The sequence below is a fragment of the Anomaloglossus baeobatrachus genome, chromosome 3 (genome assembly GCF_048569485.1).
Source record: "Anomaloglossus baeobatrachus isolate aAnoBae1 chromosome 3, aAnoBae1.hap1, whole genome shotgun sequence".
Lineage (NCBI taxonomy): Eukaryota > Metazoa > Chordata > Amphibia > Anura > Aromobatidae > Anomaloglossus > Anomaloglossus baeobatrachus.
Window position 1 is genome coordinate 353337817 of NC_134355.1, and position 24257 is coordinate 353362073.

At 44.9% G+C, this 24257-nt stretch overlaps 1 protein-coding gene across 4 annotated transcripts in view; it reads right to left on the reverse strand.

The window, feature by feature from the left end:
* The window catches only part of MANEA (mannosidase endo-alpha), a 54087-nt gene that overhangs the window by 22451 nt on the left and 7379 nt on the right, over positions 1-24257 (reverse strand). For 2 of the 4 annotated variants that reach the window (XM_075338401.1, XM_075338402.1), the window contains exons 2-5: positions 18280-18415; positions 16988-17521; positions 4022-4131; positions 3500-3576 (exon numbers count right to left, since the gene is read on the reverse strand). In XM_075338401.1, coding sequence (XP_075194516.1) covers positions 3500-3576; positions 4022-4131; positions 16988-17495 — 695 coding nt within the window. In that variant the 5' untranslated portion in view covers positions 17496-17521; positions 18280-18415. The remainder of the gene's footprint in view (positions 1-3499; positions 3577-4021; positions 4132-16987; positions 17522-18279; positions 18416-24257) is intronic. The other 2 variants (XM_075338403.1, XM_075338405.1) reach the window with 1 other exon arrangement.

Here is a 24257-nt window from a genome sequence, read left to right on the forward strand (position 1 = left end):
TTCTCTGTGATGAAGAAGGATGGAGACATACACTTTCCTTCAGATGTTCAAAAATACCTGCAGACAATACCATCTGCCAAGAGAACAGTGGTGTAACAGTGAAGGGTGTGGTGCTGGAAGGAAGGTATATTTCTCCCAGTAAGTGCCTTTCTGTCATATCCGCAACCGGAGTCCGCTCCTGCGACTTCTGCTCCGATCGCCAGGCGACGCCGTGTTCCCGCCATGTATAGTGCTGGGGATGGGAGAGGAGTCGGTGCCCGTGGCTCTGCTGAGCACAGGCTCCGCTCATCCAGTAGGCTGGGGGCCTGCAGTACCACTGGCTGACTGTAGGTGGTGTGTGTCTTCCAGCTGAAGTTGCCATCATTCACCTGCAGGAAATGGGAAGACACTACACCCTTCTTATTCCCCCTACTGTCATCTGACCACTGCCAGAGATAGTCTGTATTCCTGGTTCCTGTGCTGTTTGTATTTTGATTCTTGTGCGCTGACCTCAGTTTGTGTTCTGACTACCCTTCTGCCTGTCGTTTTGTACTTTGCTGCCAGTCCCGGATTTGACCTTTCTTTGTCTCCTCACTACGCCCTTGCCTGCCAATTCTGTTCCTGTATTGCAGTTCCTGGTTTTTTACCCTACCTGACTACCATGGACTACAGCCTACCACAGGTGGTGATCTCTGGGGCTCTGTGTAATTCAAAATCCCTGTATAGGGGTTAAAGGGTTCTGTTTTGTGAGCGGTTTTGCTCTGGCCTCCCTTTACAGGCAGTCTGTGTCTGTGGCTCCAGGCAGGCGTTACACTTTCATGCTGGTGAGCAGCAGGGAAAGAGGGCAAACCTGGCCTGTACATTCTCTGGTAGTGTGGGATTTTGGGGCAATGTCCAAGGTGCACAGCTGCAGGATTAGCACTGCATAAACAAGAAGTCAGAACTTCTTAGTGTGTGGGTGTTAGGCCTGGAAAGCTGAAGCAGTTTCTGTGGGAATGATATACCTGAATGAAATGGCACATTCAATAGCTATGCTATGCTGTTTGATAAGCTGGACTTTTGATTTGCATACCCATCTGATATAAGACTTTATTTTCTGTTTGTATCAGTGTAAAATAAAGCCGATAACAGAGATTGAGTACTGTTTTGAGTAAAAGGAGATAAATTAACCCTTACTGACACATTCCAGTCTGCTGAGGAGTATGTACCTGATAACATTATTTAACAAGTGAACAGCTGCTCAGCACATGGCTGTTAAGGGGTGCTTCACACACAGCGAGCTCGCTGCCGAGATCGCTGCTGAGTCACGCTTTTTGTGACGCAGCAGTGACCTCATTAGCGATCTCGCTGTGTGTGACACTGAGCAGCGATCTGGCCCCTGCTGCGAGATCGCTGCTCGTTACACACAGCCCTGGTTCGTTTTCTTCAAAGCTGCTCTCCTGCTGTGACACACAGATCGCTGTGTGTGACAGCAAGAGAGCGACAAATGAAGCGAGCAGGGAGCAGGAGCCGGCGTCTGACAGCTGAGGTAAGCTGTATCCAAGATAAACATCGGGTAACCAAGGTGGTTACCCGATATTTACCTTAGTTACCAGCCTCCGCAGCTCTCACGCTGCCTGTGCTGCCGGCTCCGGCTCTCTGCACATGTAGCTGCTGTACACATCGGGTTAATTAACCCGATATGTACAGCAGCTAGGAGAGCAAGGAGCCAGCGCTCAGTGTGCGAGGCTCCCTGCTCTCTGCACATGTAGCTGCATTACACATCGGGTTAATTAACCCGATGTGTACTGTAGCTAGGAGAGCAAGGAGCCAGCGCTTAGTGTGCGCGGCTCCCTGCTCCCTGCTCACACTGGTAACTAATGTAAACATCGGGTAACCATACCCGATGTTTACCTTAGTTACCAGTCTCCGCAGCTTCCAGACGGCGGCTCCGTGCAAGCGCAACGTCGCTTGCACGTCGCTGCTGGCTGGGGGCTGTTCACTGGTCGCTGGTGAGATCTGCCTGTTTGACAGCTCACCAGCGACCATGTAGCGATGCAGCAGCGATCCTGACCAGGTCAGATCGCTGGTTGGATCGCTGCTGCATCGCTAAGTGTGAAGGTACCCTAAGGCCCAGTCACACTAAACAACTTACTAGCGATCCCGACAACGATACAACCTGATAGGGATCGCTGGTAAGTTGCTAGGAGGACGCTGGTGAGATGTGACACTAAGCGACGCTCCAGCAATCCCACCAGCAACCTGACCTGGCAGGGATCGCTGGAGCGTCGCTACACGTGGAAGCATGCTGCGCTTGGTAACTAAGGTAAATATCGGGTAACCAACCCGATATTTACCTTGGTTACCAGCGCACACCACTTAGCGCTGGCTCACTGCATACCTAGCCACAGTACACATCGGGTTAATTACCGATGTGTACTCTGCTACGTGTGCAGGCAGCAGGGAGCCGGCTTCTGCGGACGCTGGTAACCACGGTAAACATCGGGTAACCAATAAGCCCTTCCCTTGGTTACCCGATATTTACCTTCGTTACCAGCGTCCGCCGCTCTCACACTGCCAGTGCCGGCTCCCTGTTCCCTGCACTCCTAGCCACAGTACACATCGGGTTAATTACCCGATGTGTACTCCAGCTACGTGTGCAGGGAGCCGGCACTCACAGCTGAGAGCGGCAGACGCTGGTAACAAAGGTAAATATCGGGTAACCAAGGTAAGGGCTTCTTGGTTACCCGATATTTACATTGGTTACCAGCGTCCGCAGAAGCCGTCTCCCTGCTCACTGCACATTTAGTTGTTGCTCTGTCACTGTCACACACAGCGATCTGTGCTTCACAGCGGGAGAGCAACAACTAAAAAATGGTCCAGGACATTCAGCAACAACCAACGACCTCACAGCAGGGACCAGGTTGTTGCTGGATGTCACACACAGCAACATCGCTAGCAAGTTGTGCCTCAGCAGCGATGTTGCTAGCGATGTTGCTTAGTGTGACGGTACCTTTAGAGGCAGATGATGCTTGGATATCACAGCCATCATCTTTTGGGAAAAATGTGGGCTTGGCTTTTGAGCTCATATCAAAGTGAGGAAGCCGCAAAACGATGAAACTGTATGCCTGACAGGTGTTAAGAGGGGTACACATCTTAATAAACCAGGCGCGTCTTAAAAGGGGTGTGTATCACCGTGCTTGAAACCTGCATATTTTGGCAGAGCTGAGCAAACCTAGTGTGAAAATCAAAAAAGTCACAAAATTCTTGCACATCCTAGCAGTGCGCAATATTTTTTCGGCTTTTCAAAGTATTCTATGCCAGATTTTTTTGAGTCTATATTATGAAAACATTGAAAAATCTACATTAAAAAAGAAACAACTTTGTGGTAGTACAGATTTCAAAATATGAAGTGGTAAGATAAAAATAATAAATAAATGTAACAGTGGCTTAAGTTACTGGAATATAAATAAATGTAAAACACCTAAAACCAAATTTTTAGGTGATTAAGCCAAAAGGGAAATAAAAAACAAAAACTTACTTGTCAATAATATATTTTACATCGTCGTGCAAACTGCGGTCATCTCGATTGGTGTAGGGTTCAATGTGAAATGTAATCTAAAAAGCAAAACACAAAAATGTAAAAAAGAGGAGTAAAAAAAACCCAAAAAAAACAAACCAACTAATCTGGAACCACAGTTGTTTATCACTTCATAGATCTAGTTATAGTTATCAATAAGATGCAACATAAAGCTGGCCTCTAAAGGCCAGTCACACATACTGCTTACACACTGGAAAGCTGACTAAACATTAGTATTTATAAGAAAAAATTACATATTAGATTAAAATTTGGCAAATGTGTATTCATTCATTGAAGTTTAGCACGCAAGCACTTGAGTGATTTTGACCGAACGTCACATAGCGCTATTTTAATTCACTCCACTTCATTGAAAATCAAAAACATTTCTCAAAATGAAAAGTAACTAATTCACTGATTAACTGGTCTCCCTCTTCCCTTAGGGACAAAAAAGTAACAACAGAGCCTCCATTTGCATCCACTTACCTTTAGACTATATTTATGAGCAGTATCTAAAATATTTGGTACCAAATCCTCAGCTGGAATACCATTCTCATCACTCATTTCTTTTGGATACCACGATAAGGATATCACTCCTGAAAAAAACAGCGCAATATAGACTGTATTACTTACACAGTATAAAAAAAAAGCCTGCATCAAGTACTATTATTACTATTAGGCTATGTGCGCACTAGACCGTTTTTCCCGCGGATTTACCCGCGGATTTGCCCCGGAAATTTCTTGAGAAATGTCTGCAATCTTTGTGCAGACATTTCCCATGAAATTCAATGAGAAAAAAAAATAGTTGTGCGCACTGTGCGGATTTTTCTCAAGAAAATTTCTTGAGAAAATTTTCTCGAGAAACTTTCTTGAGAAAATGTGCATGTCCATTAATTTCCGCAGGTACCTGCGGTATTCCGGGGGTATTCCGCAGGTAGCAATGATGTGCGGTATACCACCGGAATAGCCGCGATTTACCTGCGGTAATGCCCATCGCTGCCTGCGGTTTTGCAGGAAGCGATGTCATTATGCCAGGAAGAGGAGCAGAGGAAACACACGTCACACTCCCTGGACGCCGCACAGAAGCACTTCCGTGCGACCTCCAGGTGTCTGTGCAGTGTGTGTCCTGCTCCGGCCTCGCGGCTGCCTGCACTGCAGGGTGTCAGTGTCTGCCCGCAGTGTCAGCAGCCTGTCACGCTGCAGCGCAGGCAGACACGGACATCCTGCAGTGCTGGGAGCCGCGGGGATGACGATCGCTGCTGTCAAGAGGTGAGATCATTACCTGCTGTGACGATCTCCTGCCTCCTGACGTCAGCGCTGTCACTGCTGTCTAGGGCCGACTCGCGAGCGGCCCGAGACTGTCACTAGCGGTGACGTCACGGGCTCTCGCGATAAGTCAGTGACAGCGCTGACGTCAGCAGTACAGGAGATGATCACAGAAGGTAATGATCTCATCTATGCTCCTGATGGCAGCGCTCGTCATCCCCTGCAGTGACCTGAGCTGACCTATTGATGTTAGCTCAGGTCACTGCATTGCTCTCCCAGCCAATGGGGAACATTCTGTTTTTCATTGACTGGGACAGCGACTATGGTATGGATCGCCGTGCCCCCCCCCCCCCCCCTTATTGGATTACGCCGGACGTGGAATTGATTGTGCTCTTTTCAATAAATTGGTTAAAGAGGGAATGTTTTGGGGAGTGTTTTTTCAAATAAAACTTTTTTTGTTGTCTATTTTTTAATTATTACTGACTGGGTTGGTGATGTCGGGTATCTGATAGACGCCTGACCTCACCAACCCCAGGGCTTGATGCCAGGTGACATTACACATCTGGCATCAACCCCATATATTACCCCGTTTGCCAACGCACCAGGGCGCGGGATGAGCTGGGGCAAAGCGCCAGGATTGGCACGTCTAATGGATGCGCCACTTCTGGGGCGGCTGCGGCCTGCTATTTTTAGGCTGGGGAGTGTCCAATAACAGTGGACCTCCCTAGTCTGAGAATATCAGACCCCAGCTGTCCGCTTTACCTTGGCTGGTGATCCAATATGGGGGGGACCCCACGTTTTTTGTTTTAAATTATTTATATAATTTAAAATAACAGCGTGGGGTGCCCACTGTTTTGGATTATCAGCCAAGGTGAAGCTGCCAGCGGTGGTCTGCAGGCTGCAGCCGTCTGCTTTACCCTAGCTGGCTACAAAAAATGGGGGGACCTCACGTCATTTTTTTTTAATTATTTATTTATTTTATGGCTAAATACAAGGCTAAGCACCCTTTAGGCTACTTTCACACATCCGGCTTGAGCTCTGCGGCTCAATCCGGCTGTGCAAGCTATGCAACGGATGCGGTGAAAACACCGCATCCTTTGCATAGGTTTTTCCTTTGCGGCCAGTCCGGTTTTTGCCGCTTGCGGCATGCTACTGAGCATGCGCAGTGGCAAAAACCGCATGCGGCGGCCGGATGCGGTTATTGCCGCATCGCGCCGCATCCGGCCGCCATAGGCATGTATTGAAAAATGTGCCGCATCGGCCGAATGCGGCGCGATGCGGTTTTTTTTGCCGCACGAAAAAACGTGCCAGGCAACGTTCCATCCGGCCGCCGCATCGGCTACATCTGCCGCATGCGGCAAAAAACGGACGGAACGCAAGGCCATGCGGCACAATGCGGCACTAATTAAAGTCTATGCAGGAAAATCGCAACCGGCAGCAAAAAAAACCGGTTGCGATTTTCATGCAAAGTGCCGGATTGTGCCGCATAGCAAAAACCGGAGGTGTGAAAGTAGCCTAAGTGCCACATGAAAGTCACTAAAGGGTGCCAGCTTAGAAAATGCAGGGAGGTGGAACATTATATAGGTTTTTCTCATCTATCTATCTATCTATCTATCTATCCCTCTATCTATCTATCTATCTATCCATCCCTCTATCTATCTATCCCTCTATCTATCTATCTATCTATCTATCCATCTATCCCTCTATCTATCTATTCATCTATCTATCTATCCCTCTATCTATCTATCTATTCATCTATCTATCCCTCTATTTATCTATCTATCTATTCATCTATCCATCTTTCCCTCTATCCATTATCTGTCTATCGATTATCTTTATTATTTATTGCAGGGACAAACCTGCGGTAAATCCGCGGTAAATCCGCGGCAAATTCGCGGCAAATCCGCGGCAAAAACGCATGCGGATTTGGTGCGGATTTTTTCCGCAGGTCCGGAAATCTTTCACTGGCAGAAGTTTCTCAAGAAATTTTCTTGAGAAACTTCACATTTCTAGTGCGCACATAGCCTTAAAGTGACCAAGCAGCATGAATAACACCCACTCCTGAATTAGAAACAGACTTCTCCCTGCCTCATCTCCACGGTCCGGTCTCAGCCTGGGCGTGTGAATAGGGAGAGGCCCATCATTTCTAGCTGAGCAGATCTTCTACACTATCATATTCATTTTACATGTAACAAACCTTAATGAGAACCTGTTGGCACGATTTTGTAATCGAAAGATCTGGCTGTTATGGAGCTGTAATACAGATTAAATTGATACTTTTGGTGAAGAAATCCACTTTGCTTTTCTTCTTTAAATCATAAATTTAAATAAGAAGTTTTTTGCTAATTAGATTTTGGTACACAGGGGTTGAACTGTATACTGGGTCTTCTCCTCCCTGTCTGTGACTCCCCAGCCCCTCCGCCTGCCTCCAGTCTGTGAATGACAGGTCACTGCTGATATTTCATACAGAGGTGGCAGGTCATTCAGACTGGAAGCAGGGGCAGGGACTGAGGAATCACAGACTGGGAGGAGAAATCCCACTGTCCAGTCCCCCTGCACTAGCACAGTCCGGCCGCTGTGCGCCAAAACCTCAATAGCAGAAAACTCACTCATTAAGCTGTGTTGGTAGGTCTCATGTGCTGGTCAAACCAGCAAATATGTGTAACCCTGCCCTCACCACTGATTGCTCACAATGCACACAAAAAAGCTTCCAATCAGTAGTGTAGGATGGGATATACACAGCTCAGCATTCTAACTACTGCTACATCTACAAGAAAGAAAACAGGGATTCTATCCAAACTACTCCAAGCATTCCAGTAAATGATACATTGCTAGAATCAGGCTTTCTGCCCCTACCTCATTCTACTCTGAGATTATGTAGCAAAAACTTGCCGACAGATTTTCTTAAAAGGATATAGATCTGATTCTTAGCGTTTAAGACAACAAGAAATTCAACCATCCCACATGAAAAGAAGGTAGCCAGTCACTGGCACTATACAAATGTTCGGTGCTATGCCATTCATGTGCACGAAGGCCTCTTAAAATTGCTGATCAGTGGAGGTGCTAAGAGGTTGACCTCCTCCGATCTGATATTGATGACGTATCCTGATCAGTGTTTTATCATCAGATTACCACTAGATGAAGAGGTGCCTCATTTCTCCTGGTCCAAACGTGCCCCCATCACTTTTTAGCTTCTATCAAGATACAGTGAAAACAAAAGGAATAGCAATTAGTGATGTGGGTGGGATTATACACAGCTCAGCATTCGGACCTTTGCTAGATCTGCAGCAGAGAACACTATGATGATATCACTTATGCTGCACCCAGTAATCTAAAGGAACATTGCTAGAATCAGGGACTCTGTCCCATCATGCTGCTGTCAAATTACAGATTACATAGCAAGAGCATGCTTACAGGTTCCCTTTAAAGTCTTGGAAAACCCCTTTCAAGATAAAAACTAAATGAGACCCAGAATACACAAATAGGGCTCTTACTCAAAATACTAGTAGAAACCTATAATGCGGAATGAGTATAGGGAGCCAAATAATTCATACAATAAAAGTAGAAATCTTTATTATAAATGTTGTTAAAAACAAGGATTAAAAAGAAGAGGACACTGACAGAAAGTCCGAGGTTGTCAACAAAACACAATTTGTTCCAGTAATAGATATTACAAAAATATTATCTAGGTGCACAGAAAAATTCAAAAAGAAGAAAAATCCAGGTGATTATAGAAAAAAAAAAAAAAAAATTATAATTAATCAAAAAAGAAGTGCACATTCAAATATACTGCAAGATATATGCTGGAAAGCAAAATATAAATAATTATGACACACAAACAATTGTTATTTGAGTGCCGCAGGACATGCACCAATTTGAAGGACGGACACTTCTTATAATAAAAAGGGCTAAATGAATATTGCCTACAAGAGGCAAACAAAGAGTATTGCCCTAAGGAAGACCAATAGTACCAGAATCAATATATAGAATTCCACAGGGAAATTTAGAAAAGTCACATCCTTCACAATCCTGGGAGGGAAAGAAAGCTACAATGCTCATAATTCATGACTCATGTCAGAGAAAATGACAACTAGATATCCCAACGAAGTGAGGACAGACAAAAATAAAGAATCAGGTTGTTCCCAAGCAAATATAAAGATAGCGGTCAAAATGGTGATATATATAGTAATTGCAACCAAAAGGAGATCTTTACCCATATGTATGCACACCAAAATGGCATATTAAAAACAGAAGTATGCGAAAAATACTCTGAATAATAAGTAGTGGAATAGATGCTATCAAAGGATAATCTTTTTAAATGGGTACACCAAACTGGCATTGTAGCAGAAGGAAGAACAAAAGACAAAGGACCAGTTATGGGAAGGAACCAACCAGGATTATACCTATGGAAATACGTGTGCCCAGATATCAATGGCAACCAGGAAGCCAAAGGAAGTACCCCTACGCGCGTTTCGCGTCTAGCTTCTTCCAGGGGGTGCTGAGGTGATGTATACCCAGAGTATTTATGTGTATACTTACTAATCGCCATGATGACAGTGGCGCTCTCTACTCCCACTCCACTTCCACGATCACTGGGTTCGGCGTCTGACGTCACCGCGATCCGCCCACGTCACACGCATTAAGACATGGGCGGAGGGCGGAATTCTATATATTGATTCTTGTACTATTGGTCTTTCTTAGGGCAATACTCTTTGTCTGCCTCTTGTAGGCAATATTCATTTAGCCCTTTTTGGCTAGTTTCACACTTGGGTTGAACGGCATCCGTTGCATTTCGTTGTGTGACGGATGTAACGGATGCGTTGCATATGGTTGCACAACGGATGCAACGGATCGTACAAAACAATGGAATCTGCTTCTTTTTTTTTTCTTTACAGTTTTACCGGCGGCAGACTATTGTGAACGATCAGCTGATCACCCGGCTGCCGGGAGCTCAGCTGAGCGCTCTCAAAATCCGGCTGCCGGGCGCTCAGCTGAGCGCTCTCAAAAGCCGGCTGCTGCGCGCTCAGCTGATCGTTCGGCCAGCGAGAGACAAAATAAAGTTTGTGATTAAAAAAAAAAAAAAAAAATGATGAGCATGCGCAGTGAAAAAAAGAGGATTCCGCCGCTAAAAAAACGTTACACGCTGCGGTCCTTCCGCCTGGCGGAAGCAACGCAGCGTCGGCCAGCGGAAGCAACACAGGTGCATTAGTCCCAATCCGTCGTCCATACAAGTCTATGGGAAGCAGTGGAATCAGTTAACGGATTCCGCTGTTTTCCAAAACGGCGGATTGCGACTGAAGGAAAAAAAACGTAAGTGTGAAACCAGCCTTATTATAAGAAGTGTCCGTCCTTCAAATTGGTGCATGTCCTGCGGCACTCAAATAACAATTGTGTTTGTGCCTCATAACTATTTATCTTTTGCCTTCCAGCATATATCATGCAGTATATTTGAATGTGCACCTTTTTGATTGGTGATAGATAATATCTATTACTGCAACAAATTGTGTTTGTTGACAACCTCGGACTGTCAGTGTGCTCTTTTTTTTTAATCATTGCTTTTAACAACATTTATAATAAAGATTTCTACTTTTATTGTATGAATTATTTGGCTCCCTTTCAAGATAATTGCATGTAGTTAAAGGAAAAAGTCTAGTTCGAGCATAATTTAAAGGCCATTTTCTTATATGTAATTAACAATTATGTTTCCTAATATCAGCCATTTTCATTCACTTGATGTAACCTGGCGGTGCTTGTCAATAGTGGTGAATATCAGAAAGCAGTTAAACTAACTTTGAAGCATGGAGCGCTATGGACAGAGACCAAATCTTATATTTCATCCAAGTATTCTTCCCACAGATCATCCCTCATGGACCATTGAACTCTTCTAATTTTAACAATGCATCACAATTGCAGTTACAGTGGCGCTTTATAACTTCACACTGTTGTAATGGAAGTCTTTACACTGTTCAATTGCCCTGAAAATTTCTCATACTGTTCCAATGATAGGAAGCATCAGTGACTGAAGACTGCAATGCCGAAGCATAATACGGGGTGTGAAATGAGTTTAATGTCACCCATTCACTTGCAGGCCCTTTATGATGCACAGTGAAATGAGTTTTATGGGCTTTCATATTATAATTCTTTACTGTTCATTTAGGATTTACAGAAATGTTGAGGAAAACTAGTGCAAAAAGAATGTGTCGCCCACACCAAACAACAGATCATTTCTCCATATTGTAGCCGATACTGGAAAAAGAACAGCAGCGGTTTGGCTATATGTAAAATATGTATCATTGAACTCTCCATTTTACACCAAGTCATCTGATAAGCAGTTGATGAAAAATTAGCAATGAATAATGACATACATTAACTGTATTACTGACACAGATTAATACCAAGGATCAATGGAGAAAAAGCTTTATCATCAAATCAGACTCCGACTGTTACTGTTCTGGACTTTACTAGATGTTTTTTTCTCCCATTTTCTCTAAATCTCTGCATTACCACTTTGCTTTTTAACCACAGTATTGACAAGCTGTGGTCTGTGGTGCATGTCAAAGGGTGTCTTGTCAGCAGTTCTGACCTTTCAAAATTACTGACAGCCCCAGACAGGAGATCTTTAAGTATCGTTTCAGCAGCAGTGTGAATGAGAAAAGGTAGTTTTATTTCAGTGCATCATTAAGGCCAGAGCCTCATAAATGCTTAAAAAGTCACTTTCATAAAATTGTAAAGTGCTTGCAAAAACAAGCAACTTTTCAATGGACTTGTTATTAAAAATGTTCTCGATTCTTAACCCTAGAACGCGCAAGCATAACAATCTACCATAGAAAACAAATGACCTAGCAAGCCTGCGAGGCCCCAGGTATGCGTTCTAGGGTTAAGAACTGAGTGATTTTTAAATTCTTGCGTAGGCTACCAAAAGGTAGACTAGACGGTGTTCAACGCAAGGAGTGCAGCACTTATGAGCTCTATCGATAGCTTAGAAGCACTGCTCTGAAGCTGTCAGAATCGTTGGATCAGGCGAGCTTCAGTGGCCCTGCACTCCTCCATTGCTTCAGAGTCAAAGCTCACTCAACTTGTAGCATCAGAAAGTACACAGTTCTGTCCAGTCGAGCGACCATGCCACTGGTCAGAACCACTCCGCTGGCCAGCAGGAAGCCATGAGGCAAGGCGGTGGTGCTCACTTGCAAAAGAAGTTGAAAAAACTCTTTAAAAGCTATTGGCTCTGTCCCTCATTCACCTGTCTCCACATCATCCATGCACTCACTACCACTTGGTAACTGTACTTAGATACTTGCTGATGACTGGATCATGCCAGCTTCATAACAAAATCTTTATTTATTGCCTCTCCCCCATTTCCTTATAGATTGTAAGCAATGTCCTCACTCCACCTGTAACTGGTGAACTGTGTTACATTGCAATGTCCTTTTGTCTCTATATGTCTCCACTCAATTGTAAATTGCTGCAGAATATGTTGGTGCTAAATAAATAAAATTATGAATTAAAATGAGAAAAAAATATATACATCAGCCCCTTTACTCTTGAGTTATGGCTGTAGCATCCAACCCTATGCCTACCATAGCTGTCACTCAAGAGAAGAGTGTGTGTGGGAGAGGGATGGGGGTGGGGTGGGGAATGAAATAATTGGGGGATGACTAAGTATGTGCCCATGGGCACTCGTACCTGCGGATGTATCCGCAGGTACGAGCGCATGTTTCCCGCAGCTGCCCGCCGGCGTCCGCAGCTATTTTTAGCTGCGATATTCCAGCGGAATATCTGCGGGAAACATGCAGACATTCATGCGAATTACCTGCGGACGTCCCGGCCTCTATCTCCATAGCGGAGGGCCGGGACATCCACAGGTAATTCCGCAAGAATAATTGACATGCAATTATACGTGCGGATGCGGACATCCGCAGCATGTTCGGCAGCCGCACTTTCAGCAGCGTGGACACAGCACTCCATGTCCCATAGGATAACATGGGGAGTGACTGTACATGCTAAAACCTGCGGATTTATCTGGAAAATCCAGATAAATCCGCAGGTTTTCCGCGGCAAAATCCGCAGATGCAAGCTCCCGTGGGCACATAGCCTTACTGCAGAAAACGATAATTGTTAGTGACCATCAAGCAAAGACCTGCAGAAGTGTCACAAGATAGATTAACCCTTTAACGACTAATTACACGCTATGCACGTCATGAGTTGTTTCCCTGCACACCGAGCTCACATCTTTCCCCGCAGATGAAGACTTAATCATTGAGTCTTCATCTGTCCCTAACAGAAGATGAAACAATAAGTAAACAAATTTGGCATTGCTGCTTTTGTAAAAGTCCGATCTATCAAAATACAATATAAATTAATCCGATTAGTAAACCGCATAACGAGAAATCAAACAAACAATCAAAACATCAGAATTGCAGTTTTTGGCAGCTGCAACAGAAAAAAAATATAACATGATCAAAAGATTGTATATACCCCAAAATAATATCAATAAGATCATCTTGGGGTGCAAAACACAAGCCCTCAAATGGCTATATTGATGAAAACATAAAAGTTATGCCTCTTGGAATAAGGGAAGGAAAAAATGCAATCACAAAAATGAAAACTCGCCTGATCCTTAAAGGAAATCTGTCAGCAGGTTTTTGCTATGTATTCTGAAAACAACATGCTGAAAGGGGGAATTTAGGAATGCCTGTCTTGTCAAGGTCCCAGCTGGTTTCCTGAAATGCTGTCAATGATCAATGTCTATAGAGAGCCTGGTGTGGGTGGGGGCAGCTTTATCATCTCTGCTAGATGATTTGTGTCAGAAAGGTTGCACAAAGTAAACTAAGCGATACATCATTGGATTCAGAATCTCTTTGCCTACAATATGTTGCTGTGAAATGAGATAACAAAAACCTGCTGACAGATTACGTTTAAGGGTAGTTTCACACTTGCGTTGAACGGCATCCGTTGCATTGCCTTGTGTGACGGATGCAACGGATGTGTTGAATATAGTGGCACGATGGATGCAGCGAATCGTACAAAACAACGGAATCTGCTTTTTTTTTTTTTTTTTTTTACAGTTTGAGCAGCGGCAGACTATTGTGAACGATCAGCTGATCACACGGCTGCCGGGCGATCAGCTGAGCGCTCTCAAAAGCCGGCTGCCAGGCGATCAGCTGAGCGCTCTCAAAAGCCGGCTGCCAGGCGATCAGCTGAGCGCTCTCAAAAGCCGGCTGCCGGGCGATCAGCTGAGCGCTCTCAAAAGCCGGCTGCCGGGCGATCAGCTGAGCGCTCTCAAAAGCCGGCTGCCGGGCGATCAGCTGAGCGCTCTCAAAAGCCGGCTGCCGGGCGATCAGCTGAGCGCTCTCAAAAGCCGGCTGCCAGGCGATCAGCTGAGCGCTCTCAAAAGCCGGCTGCCAGGCGATCAGCTGAGCGCTCTCAAAAGCCGGCTGCCAGGCGATCAGCTGAGCGCTCTCAAAAGCCGGCTGCCAGGCGATCAGCTGAGCGCTCTCAAAAGCCGGCTGCCAGGCGATCAGCTGAGCGCTCTCAAAAGCCGGCTGCCAGGCGATCAGCTGAGCGCTCTCAAAAGCCGGCTGCCGGGCGATCAGCTGATCGTTCGGCCACCGACAAAACAAAATTTCTGTGATTTAAAAAAAAAAAAAAAATGATGAGCATGCGCAATGAAAAAATAATGGATTCTGCCGCTCAAAAAACGTTACATGCTGCGTTCCTTCTGCCCGGCGGAAGCAACGCAGCGTCGGCCAGCGGAAGCAACGCAGTGGCAATCTGTCGTCCATACAAATCTATGGGAAGCAGCGGAATCGGTTAACAGAATCCGCTTTTTTCCAAAACGGCGGATTCAGACTGAAGGAAAAAACGCAAGTGTGAAACTAGCCTAAGGTTTTGAAACTTCCCTACAGAAAGGTACAGGTTATTATAAGCTGGAGTCTTTAGTGTAGGAAACTCTGTTGTATGAAAAATAATTATAATATAAAGTTTTATATGAAAGATGATATTCTGTATCATTTGAAATATGCGTCAAGCAAAATAAACTTACAGTAGACTGGCATGCAGTTGGAACAGGCAACAAGGAAACCATTTGGCACCCGACTATACAGTCTTCATCCCATAAATGCACAATGATATACACAGGTAAAGTCCATACAAATAGTTAGTTGAATTGCTGGTGCGCTGTTATACAAAAAGTCCCTAAAAAATCCCAAGTAATGGAAGTGAAGATGATGGCATTATATGATGGAAAAATGTCAATAGACAAGAAACAGCTGTAGCTTGCAGTTGTTTGACTGTACTCTTCCAACCTGATTTCTATTGTTTGCTATTAAATAAACAGCATTTTTCCATCGTGCGTTGAGTGACGTCATCTTCACTGCTATTACTTAGGTATACTGGCATGTAAATGGCAAAGAAAGGGGTTCCAAAATAAGTATTGACTTATCGCATTCACTGACTATATTCTGATTGAACAACTAAACCTTCTATTCATTTTATGTTACAAGAAGGGATGAGCAAACCTGAACGGTATAGTTCAAGGTGCATACCGGACACCTAGTGTCCATGGCTCGAACTCTGACTGCTCATGAAAGTCTGTGGTCGAGTTCGGATGCTGTTTAGATGCTGAATAAAGCTTGTTGTAAAGCTGCAGCGCAGAAAGACAATCAACAAACCTTCGGCATTAGTAAGATGCCTGGATGCTGTTGGGAACCAAAAAAAAATAAAAATAATGAAGTGCGATCCCTCCTACTATTGATAACCAGCCAAGCTAAAGCAGACAGCTGTGGACTGGTAATATAAGGCTGGGAAGGCCCATAGTCATTTAGTCCTTCCCAAACTATAAATAGCAGCCTGCAGCCACCTCAGAAATGGCACATCCATTGGTTACCCTAATTTTGGCACTTTTCCCAGCTCTTCCAGATTGCCCTGGTGCAGTGGCAATCAGGGTGATATTTTTGGGGTTCTCAGCTGTGAACTAACAGCTGGCATCAAGTCCAGGGGTTAGTAATGGAGAGGCGTATAGCAAACAACACCCGGTAAGTGTAAATTTAAAAAAACACTCCACCACACCCCCTCGTTCCCCAATTAATTAAAAAATATCCTGGATATTCCAACGTAATCTAATGGTGTAATGTCCCATGACGTCCATTGAATCCTATGTAGCCTTGTTCTGAGAATAGGCTCCATAGGTCCCTAGTGGTCAGTGCCGAGCACAGAATTTCTCACACTCGTGAGCAATTCTGTACCTGCTGCTGACTACATGTGACCTATGAAGGCTGGTTCTGGGAATGTTCTCAGAACAAGGCTCCATAGGATTCGATGTACGGCGTGGGACATTACACCATTGGATTACGTTGTTTTGTTTTTTTTAATTAATAAATTGAGAACAAGGGAGTGGGGGTCTTTACTCAAAGTATTTTTTCCTGTGTGTTTTTTTTCTTTTCACTTACTTGGTTAGTAATGGGGGTGTGTAATAGATGCCTATCTATTGTGAACCCCTGAGCTTGATGACAGGTTGCACTACACAGCTAACATCAACCCCAAAAATACTACCCCAACTGCCACTGCACCTGGGCAATCGGGAAAAGACGGGTAAAGCATGAGAATTGGCATATCTAATGGATGCTGGTGTTTTTAGGTTGGAAGGACCAATTAACCCTGGGTCTTCCCAGCCTGAAAATTTCAGCACCCAGCAGTCTGCTCTACTTTGGCTGGTTATCAAAAATAAGGCGGGACCCCACGCTGTTTTTTAAAGTTTATACATTTTTCTCTATTTTTGATAACCAGCCAATGTAAAAGAGACAGCTGAGGGCTACATCTGTCTGCTTTACCGTGGTTGGTTTTCAAAAAACATGGTAACCATGAGGGTTTTTTTTCGTTTAAATATTTTTTTTTTTCCTTTATCCACATTTGTTTGTAGGGAAATTGTCCTGCTCTTACCCCCATTTTGCTGCCGTTTGCAGCCCCCAATCCCTTACTATGACCATTTTACAGCCTAAAATTTTAGGTCGCCATTAACTTACATGGGGTCTAGGATACGGGCTCAAGTTCGGGGAAAGTCTGGGTACTGAACCCAAATTTTAGCTAAAGTCGGCCGTTCCGAACATCCACAGATCCGCTCATCCCTAGTTACAAGTTCTCAAACACTTTATTAACATTATACACTAAACCAGAAATGCTAAATTTCACCTATAGCTGCTGATCGGAGTTGCTTCATGTGGGCTTCAAGAACAGAAGGGTCCCTGGAACTGTACAAGCCAATCTCTGGATAGAAATTAGATCCAATATCCTCGGGAGGAATGTGCTTTCTAGTTGGGTAATTATTAGCAATCTTGGCATCCCAATGTTTCAGTTGGTCATGGTTCCAGTGAATATATTTTCCATCAAATTGAGGATTTCCATACCATGTGTAATAAAAAACATGAAAATCATAATTAGGAGCTGGTAACGGATTACCAGGTTTTGGTGAAACTATTGTATCATCATGCTCTTTGGTGTGTTCATGGCTATTCATTTTAATTCCTGAATTTTTCTCAAAAGCGGTGACTTTCTGAAGTTCTGGTAAAAGGCCGAGTCCAAAGGGATTTCCAAAAACAGCTGTTTCAGGTCTCAGTGACTTCAAGCCCATCATAATAGAACACACGATGAAAATAAAAACTGCTAAGGTGATACATGTTCTTCTACGTAATCTTGTCATGATGACGCAGCTCCATCAATTCTCTACTGCAATACACATCAAAATAGAAAGATTTGCATTACATGTTTAACCACAGTCCAGAGTGGTCATAGCCTAAAAACAATTATGCAAAATCACAAATAATTAAAGAGTAACCATTCTTTTAATTTTTAATTAATAAATTAAGGAGGTTGTCCACTACTTAAAACAGTGATGGTCTATCCTGAGGATAGATCATTATTGTCTGCTAGGCTGTGGTCTGACAACCGGCTTCTCTCATTCAGCTGCTGTTGGTGGCGCATGAGGCTGGAAATGCTCAGTGTCGAAGCTAATCCGTCTTCCAATAGCGGCTGCAGCTGGGTACTGCACATCCACCTCCCATTCAAATCAATAGGAAGCAAATGTGAAGTACCCAGAAGACGGGGCAGCTCCGGAGCAGAGCATTTCCGCCAGCACAGGGAACAGCTGATCAGAGAGGTGGCAGGTGTAATACCTTGGCCAATTAGCCATCGATGACCTATCCTAAGGATAGGCCATCGATGTTAATGTAGTGGACAACCCGTTTAATAGTACGTATTAAAATAAACAATGTTGTATTATCTTATCAGAGAAATCTGGCTCTTTATCCTCCTGGACTGATCTTCACTCTTAATTCACAGGTACAATTTGTCTTCAGTAAATACAAATTTTTACATTACTGAGATAGAAAACAATTTCTGTTCCTAAAATAACAGTTATACTTTGAAGTATAAGGGTTCATTCAGACATCAGTCATTCCCGTGTTTTTCACTGATAGAACTCATACCTATTGTAATTGATGGAGCTGTTCACATATACGTGTATTTTTGAGGTCCCAGTGGGCAGCACAAAATCACAGAGATTTCTCTGACTTTGATCTGAGCCCTGGATGAATCTCGTCAATGCAATTCTTTGGATTGGGTCTGTGAGACAAAAAAAAAAAAAAAAAAATTCTTATGAGTGCTGTCCAATTTAAGAAAAATCCATCATTTTTGTTTCATTCAAGAAAACCTGATGAAGCTCTGGCCAAACTCTGATGGAACTCTGGTTAAAAAAAAAAAAAAATATAAAGCTGATGAAACTAAGACCGATTTTCTCCAATGTAGTACCTTATGACTAGAAATGAGCGATGTTCGCCAATTTCATGTTCGAGTGATTTTGGGGGGTGTTCGAGTCGATCGACGAACTCGAACGATTTGCAAAAAATTCGGCAGTTCGAGTTACGTTCGAGAACGGTTTGATCACCAAAAATGTGGCTTTTCACAGTAAGTATGTGCGCACCTTGCGTATCTGCATGCGTCCTGCGTCCCCAGCAAAATCCCTCTCTCTTTCCTACTCACCGATCGCGGGCGTCTCGCTGCACGGCTGTCACAAATCTCCAGCAGCATTTCCTCTTTTGAAAATGGCTGACACTTCATTATTCAATTAGTTATTCTGTGCTTCCCCGCCCACCGGCGCCCACGATTAATTGCAGTCAGACACGCTCCCACGATGAGTGACAGCTGTCTCACTGCAACCAATCACAGCTGCCGGCGGGCGGGTCTATATCATGCAGTAAAATAAAATAAAAAAAAAAAAAATGCGGTTCCCCCCGTATTTGATACCAGCCATGATAAAGCCACATGGCTGAAGGCTGGTATTGTCAGGATGGAGAGCGCCATGTCATGGGGAGCCCACCACCCTAACAATATCACCCAGCAGCCGCCCGGAATTGCCGCATCCATTAGATGCGGCAGAGACGGGACTCTACCCGGCTCATCTCGAATTGCCCTAGTGCGGTGGCAATCGGGGTAATAAGGAGTTAATCATGGCAGGTGTCTCCCCGACTCTTACCTCTTTATTAAACAACAATCCAGGTCCGACGTAATCCACACGACACTGTCAGCTCTGCTACATGAAGATGACAGGGAACACCATAGAACACGATCGCTGTGTCCTCTCCACGTAGCACCTGAAGTGAATCGCGCTGGCAGCGGAGACTTCAGTCTGCATTAGCCAGTGGCTGAATGGTTAGAGCTCTCGTCTAAGAAGCATTAGTTCACGAGTTCAAGTCCCGGCTGTCCCGGGAAAGAATTTAATTTTTTTTAATTTTAAATTATAATTATTTATTTATAATTAAAATTTAATTTAATTATGCACTGAGGGGAGGATGATGGGGGTTGTAGTGCCTGCGGTGATGATGGTGGTTGTAGTGCCTGCGTGTGTGCGGTGATAAGTGCGGTACTGCCGGTGTTTGCCCGCCCATCCGCCCATCCATCCATCCATCCTTGCAGCTGAACAATCTGCTTCTAGATTCTCTACTGCAGTATAGAGCTAAAGATTACCAAATCTGCCTTTGTTTCTTATTAGAGCCTTTGGCTCAATGGTTAGAGCTCTCGCCTAAGAAGCATTAGTTCACGAGTTCAAGTCCCAGCCGCCTTGGTAAACAATGTAATTTATTTTTAATTTTAAATTATAATTATTTATTTAGAATAATTTAATTATGCACTGAGGGAAAGAGCCGGACATCAGCTGTGAGCCGCGGGACACACCTCTAAAATCGGAGTTCATGGAATGAGGCTGCATTGCTCTCTCTTCTCTCTCTATCTTCTCTCTCTCTCTTCTTTCTGTCTCTCGCTCTCTCTCAGACCTGGTGATGATCAGCTGATGCGGTCACCTGACATTATAAGTCGAGCGGTGAGGCCGGCTTTTTACCGCCCCGCCAGCTAAACTATCAGCTGATGCTGTCGGACAGGAGTCTGCACAGAAGTGTGTAGTTTTTGGGGTTTTTTTGCACTGATGCATCAACTGATTGTATAAACGGCTTTTATACAATCAGCTGCTGTGTCATGTGATTCAGGCCCTTGAACCTGACACATCTGATCGCTTTGCCTTCCAGCAAACCGATCAGATGATATTGGATCCGGATTGGATGGCGCGGGACCCTTGACCCAGGATTACTGCGGAGGGGGGTTCTTTATTTCAATAAAGATGGAGTCACTAATTGTGTTGTGTTTTATTTGTAATAAAATTATTTTTCTGTGTGTTGTGTTTTTTTTTTTATCTGTACTAGAAATTCATGGTGGCCATGTCTAATATTGGCGTGACACCATGAAATTCGGGCTTAGAGCCAGTTGATAATATAAAGCTAGCCCTAACCCCATTATTACCCAGCGATCCACCCGTCGCCAGGGCAGCTGGAAGAGTTGGATACAGCGCCAGAAGATGGCGCTTCTATGAAAGCGCCATTTTCTGGGGCGGCTGCGGACTGCAATTTGCAGCAGGGGTGCCAGAAAGTTTGGGCACCCTAAGCTGAGGATTCCAATCACCAGCTGCCTAGTTGTACCTGGCTGGACACAAAATTTGGGCGAAACCCACGTCATTTTTTTTTTTTTTTAAATTATTTCATAAAATTCATGAAATAATTAAAAAAAAAAAAAAAAACGGGCTTCCCTATATTTTTGGTTCCCAGCCGGGTACAAATAGGCAGCTGGGGGTTGGGGGCAGCCCGGAGCTGCCTGCTGTACCTGGCTAGCATACAAAAACATGGCGAAGCCCACGTAATATTTTTTTTTGGGGGGGGGGGGGGGGGAGGGGGGCAAAAAAACTCCTGCATACAGTCCTGGATGGAGTATGCTGAGACTTTTAGTTCTGCAGCTGCTGTCTCAAGCCTGTCTGTATGGAGGAGAGCAGACAGCAGCTGCAGAACTACAAGGCTCAGCATAATCCATCCAGGACTGTATGCAGAAGTTTTTTGCTGACCAAAAAATGACATAGGCTTCGCCAAATTTTAATATGCTAGCCAGGTGCAGCAGGCAGGTACGGCTGCCCCCAACCCCCAGCTGCCTATTTGTACCCGGCTGGGAACTAAAAAAATAGGGAAGCCCTTTTTTTTAATTATTTCATGAATTTCATGAAATAATTAAAAAAAAAAAAAAAAAAAAAAAAAATTGACATGAGCTTCGCCCCATTTTTGTGTTCAGCCAGGTACAACTAGGCAGCTGGGGATTGGAATCGGCAGCACAGGTTGGCCCGGGCTTCCTGGGCCCCTCTGCTGCGAATTGAAGTCCGCAGCCGCCCCAGAAAATGGCGCTTTCATAGAAGCGCCATCATCAGGCGCTGTATCCAACTCTTCCAGCAGCCCTGAAGCCGGGTGGATTCCTGGGTAATAATGGGTTAATACTACCTTTGTTTTACTAGCTAGTATTAAGCCATAGATTCTTAATGTCGGGCAAGTTTGACCCGGCCATTATGAATCTCCAATAAAGGGTTAAATAAAAAAAAAGACACCACACAGAGAAAAAATACTTTAATAGAAATAAATACACAGACACACTTAGAGACTCCATGTTTATTACTCCCTCTCATCCCTCCACGATCCATGGTCTTCTGTCTTCTTTCTCCTTCAACCCATGCAGCTCTGCTACATCAGACAGCACAGCATGGGAGGAAGAACGCTGCTGCTCCCATGCAGTCTATTCACTCAGTGAGTGAGCAGAAGCTGCGTGCTGTAAGCGGTGACGTCACCGCTGACAGGCGGGTTGCTATAGCAACGGTGATCTCAGTTATTCACCGGCTGTGGCATCCAGTCCTTGCATGTGTGCTGACTCTGTAAAGAGCGCCCACATACAGGAACGGGGAAGCCGACCATGTGCCAGAGCATTTCGCCGGTACACGGAGATGTTGGAACGATCACCGTGTACAGGAGAGATGCACTGAGAGGACCTAGCATGACGTCTAGCCATGTGGCCAGTCTGTAGCCAATGAGATAATAGACACGTGACTGGTCACATGCTATTTTGAAGTCACGATAGGTCCCATCATCAGTGCTGGTTACCGGGAGGATGCAGCGATTATCGGAAGGAAAAGCGGCGGGAGACAGAGTGCAGGACACGTGGCAGGGACCTGTAAGTGTTATGGCAATGTTTATTAACTGTATGTGTACATGTATAATGTGTTTTTGGTTTGTGTTTGCCTGCCATTGTTTTCAATGGGGTTCGAGTGGTTCGTCGAACGGAGCCTCCGTTCGACGAACCGAACTCGAACGCTAGGGGGGGTGGCTCATCTCTACTTATGACAAGTCATAAGGTACTACACTGCCAGGTTCTGCTATTACCTTAGCTTTCAGCTCTATGGAAATGTACTTTCATCATATGGGTAGCCCGGGTAGCCCAGTGGCTCAGTGGTTAGCACTGCAGTCTTGCAGCGCTGGGGTTCTGGGTTCCAATCCCACCAAGGACATCATCTCCAAGGAGTTTGTATGTTGTTCCCGTATTTGCATGCGTTTCCTCTGGGTACTATGATTTCTTTCTCCACTCACATGGTCATGTGAGACAACATACTGTATTCCTAACTGCAATAAGGCTATGTGCCCACGGGGAAAGTGTCCTGCAGTTATATCCGCAGGAGCTCCCAGAAAACCGCAGCACATCTTTGTCTGTTTCAATGCTGCGGTTTATTTGCGGAATGTCCTGCGGATATGGTGCGGGCATTCTGCATTGAGGATACAGTACCATGGCTTCAGCACTGCATCCTTAATGCAGAACAAGTGCTAGAGTGATCGGGGCATTCCTACTTCCCTCCATGATGCAGCACTTCACTTTCTGGCGTCTGTCAGCGTCTGCACTGTGCAGGAGAAGGAGGGCGGGCCTGAACTAGCTCTGACTGTCACATGACCGGAGCTCGTGCAGGCCCCGCCCACCTCCTCCTTCCTGCTCCTAGCTCCACTGCGCTCCTGTGCACCGGAAGAAAGTGACGGGTGTCTGCTATCAAGGCAGGTAAGTATGGGGCCAAGGCAGATTTCCGCAGGTAAATCCGCAGGAATAATTGACATGCAGTTATGTGTGGCTGCGGGACATCCGCAACATATTCCGCAGCCGCACACAGACACTCCCCATGTCCCATAGGGTAACATGGGGAGTGTCTGTGCATGCTGAAACCTGCGGATTTATCTGGAAAATCCAGATAAATCTGCAGGTTTGCTGCGGCAAAATCCGCAGAAGCTCACAAGGGCACATAGCCTAAAAGTTAAAGGTCGTCAGTCCTCATCTGCCGCCGTGATGCTCCCCACTCTGATGTAGCTGTCCGCCTCATCTCCCAGTACTCCACCTCCCTTCTGGGTTGTTACATCACAGATGAGGGGTGTGGTTTGCTCCAGGCTTCTAACACTAGCAAGTCCCACGATAACAGCTTCACATGTCACATACCAGTCAGTAGTCCTTCAGTTTCTGCTACTACCTCCAGCATCATACATGCCTCCAGCTTGGGAGGCATATGTAATGCAGGAGAACAACTGAAAAAGTGCTGGTGGTGGAAGAACACAACCTGTCTATTAACATTCTCTTCATGACATGGTAGCTCTGACTTAACAGCTTTGTATTAGCCGCAAACAGAGCATAGAATCACACAGGGCATCAGGGGGTATGACTTGCATTACAAGCCACGCACCTGATATGTGACTGCTTAGAAAAAGCTGTAATCAGGGGGCTGTCTTGTGTTAGAAGCCAGGAGCAGATCATTATTATTTATTATTATAGCCCCATTTATTCCATGGCGATTTACAAGTGAAAGAGGGTATATGTACAACAATCATTACCAATACAAAACAGACTGATATAGGAGGAGTGAGGAGTGAGGACCCTGCCCGCGAGGGCTAACAGTCTACAGGGAATGGGTGATGGTACAATAGGTGAGGACAGAGCTGGTTGCGCAGTGGTGTACTGCACTGAGGGTTATTGTAGATTGTAGGCTTGTTGGAAGAGATGGGTCTTCAGGTTCCTCTTGAAG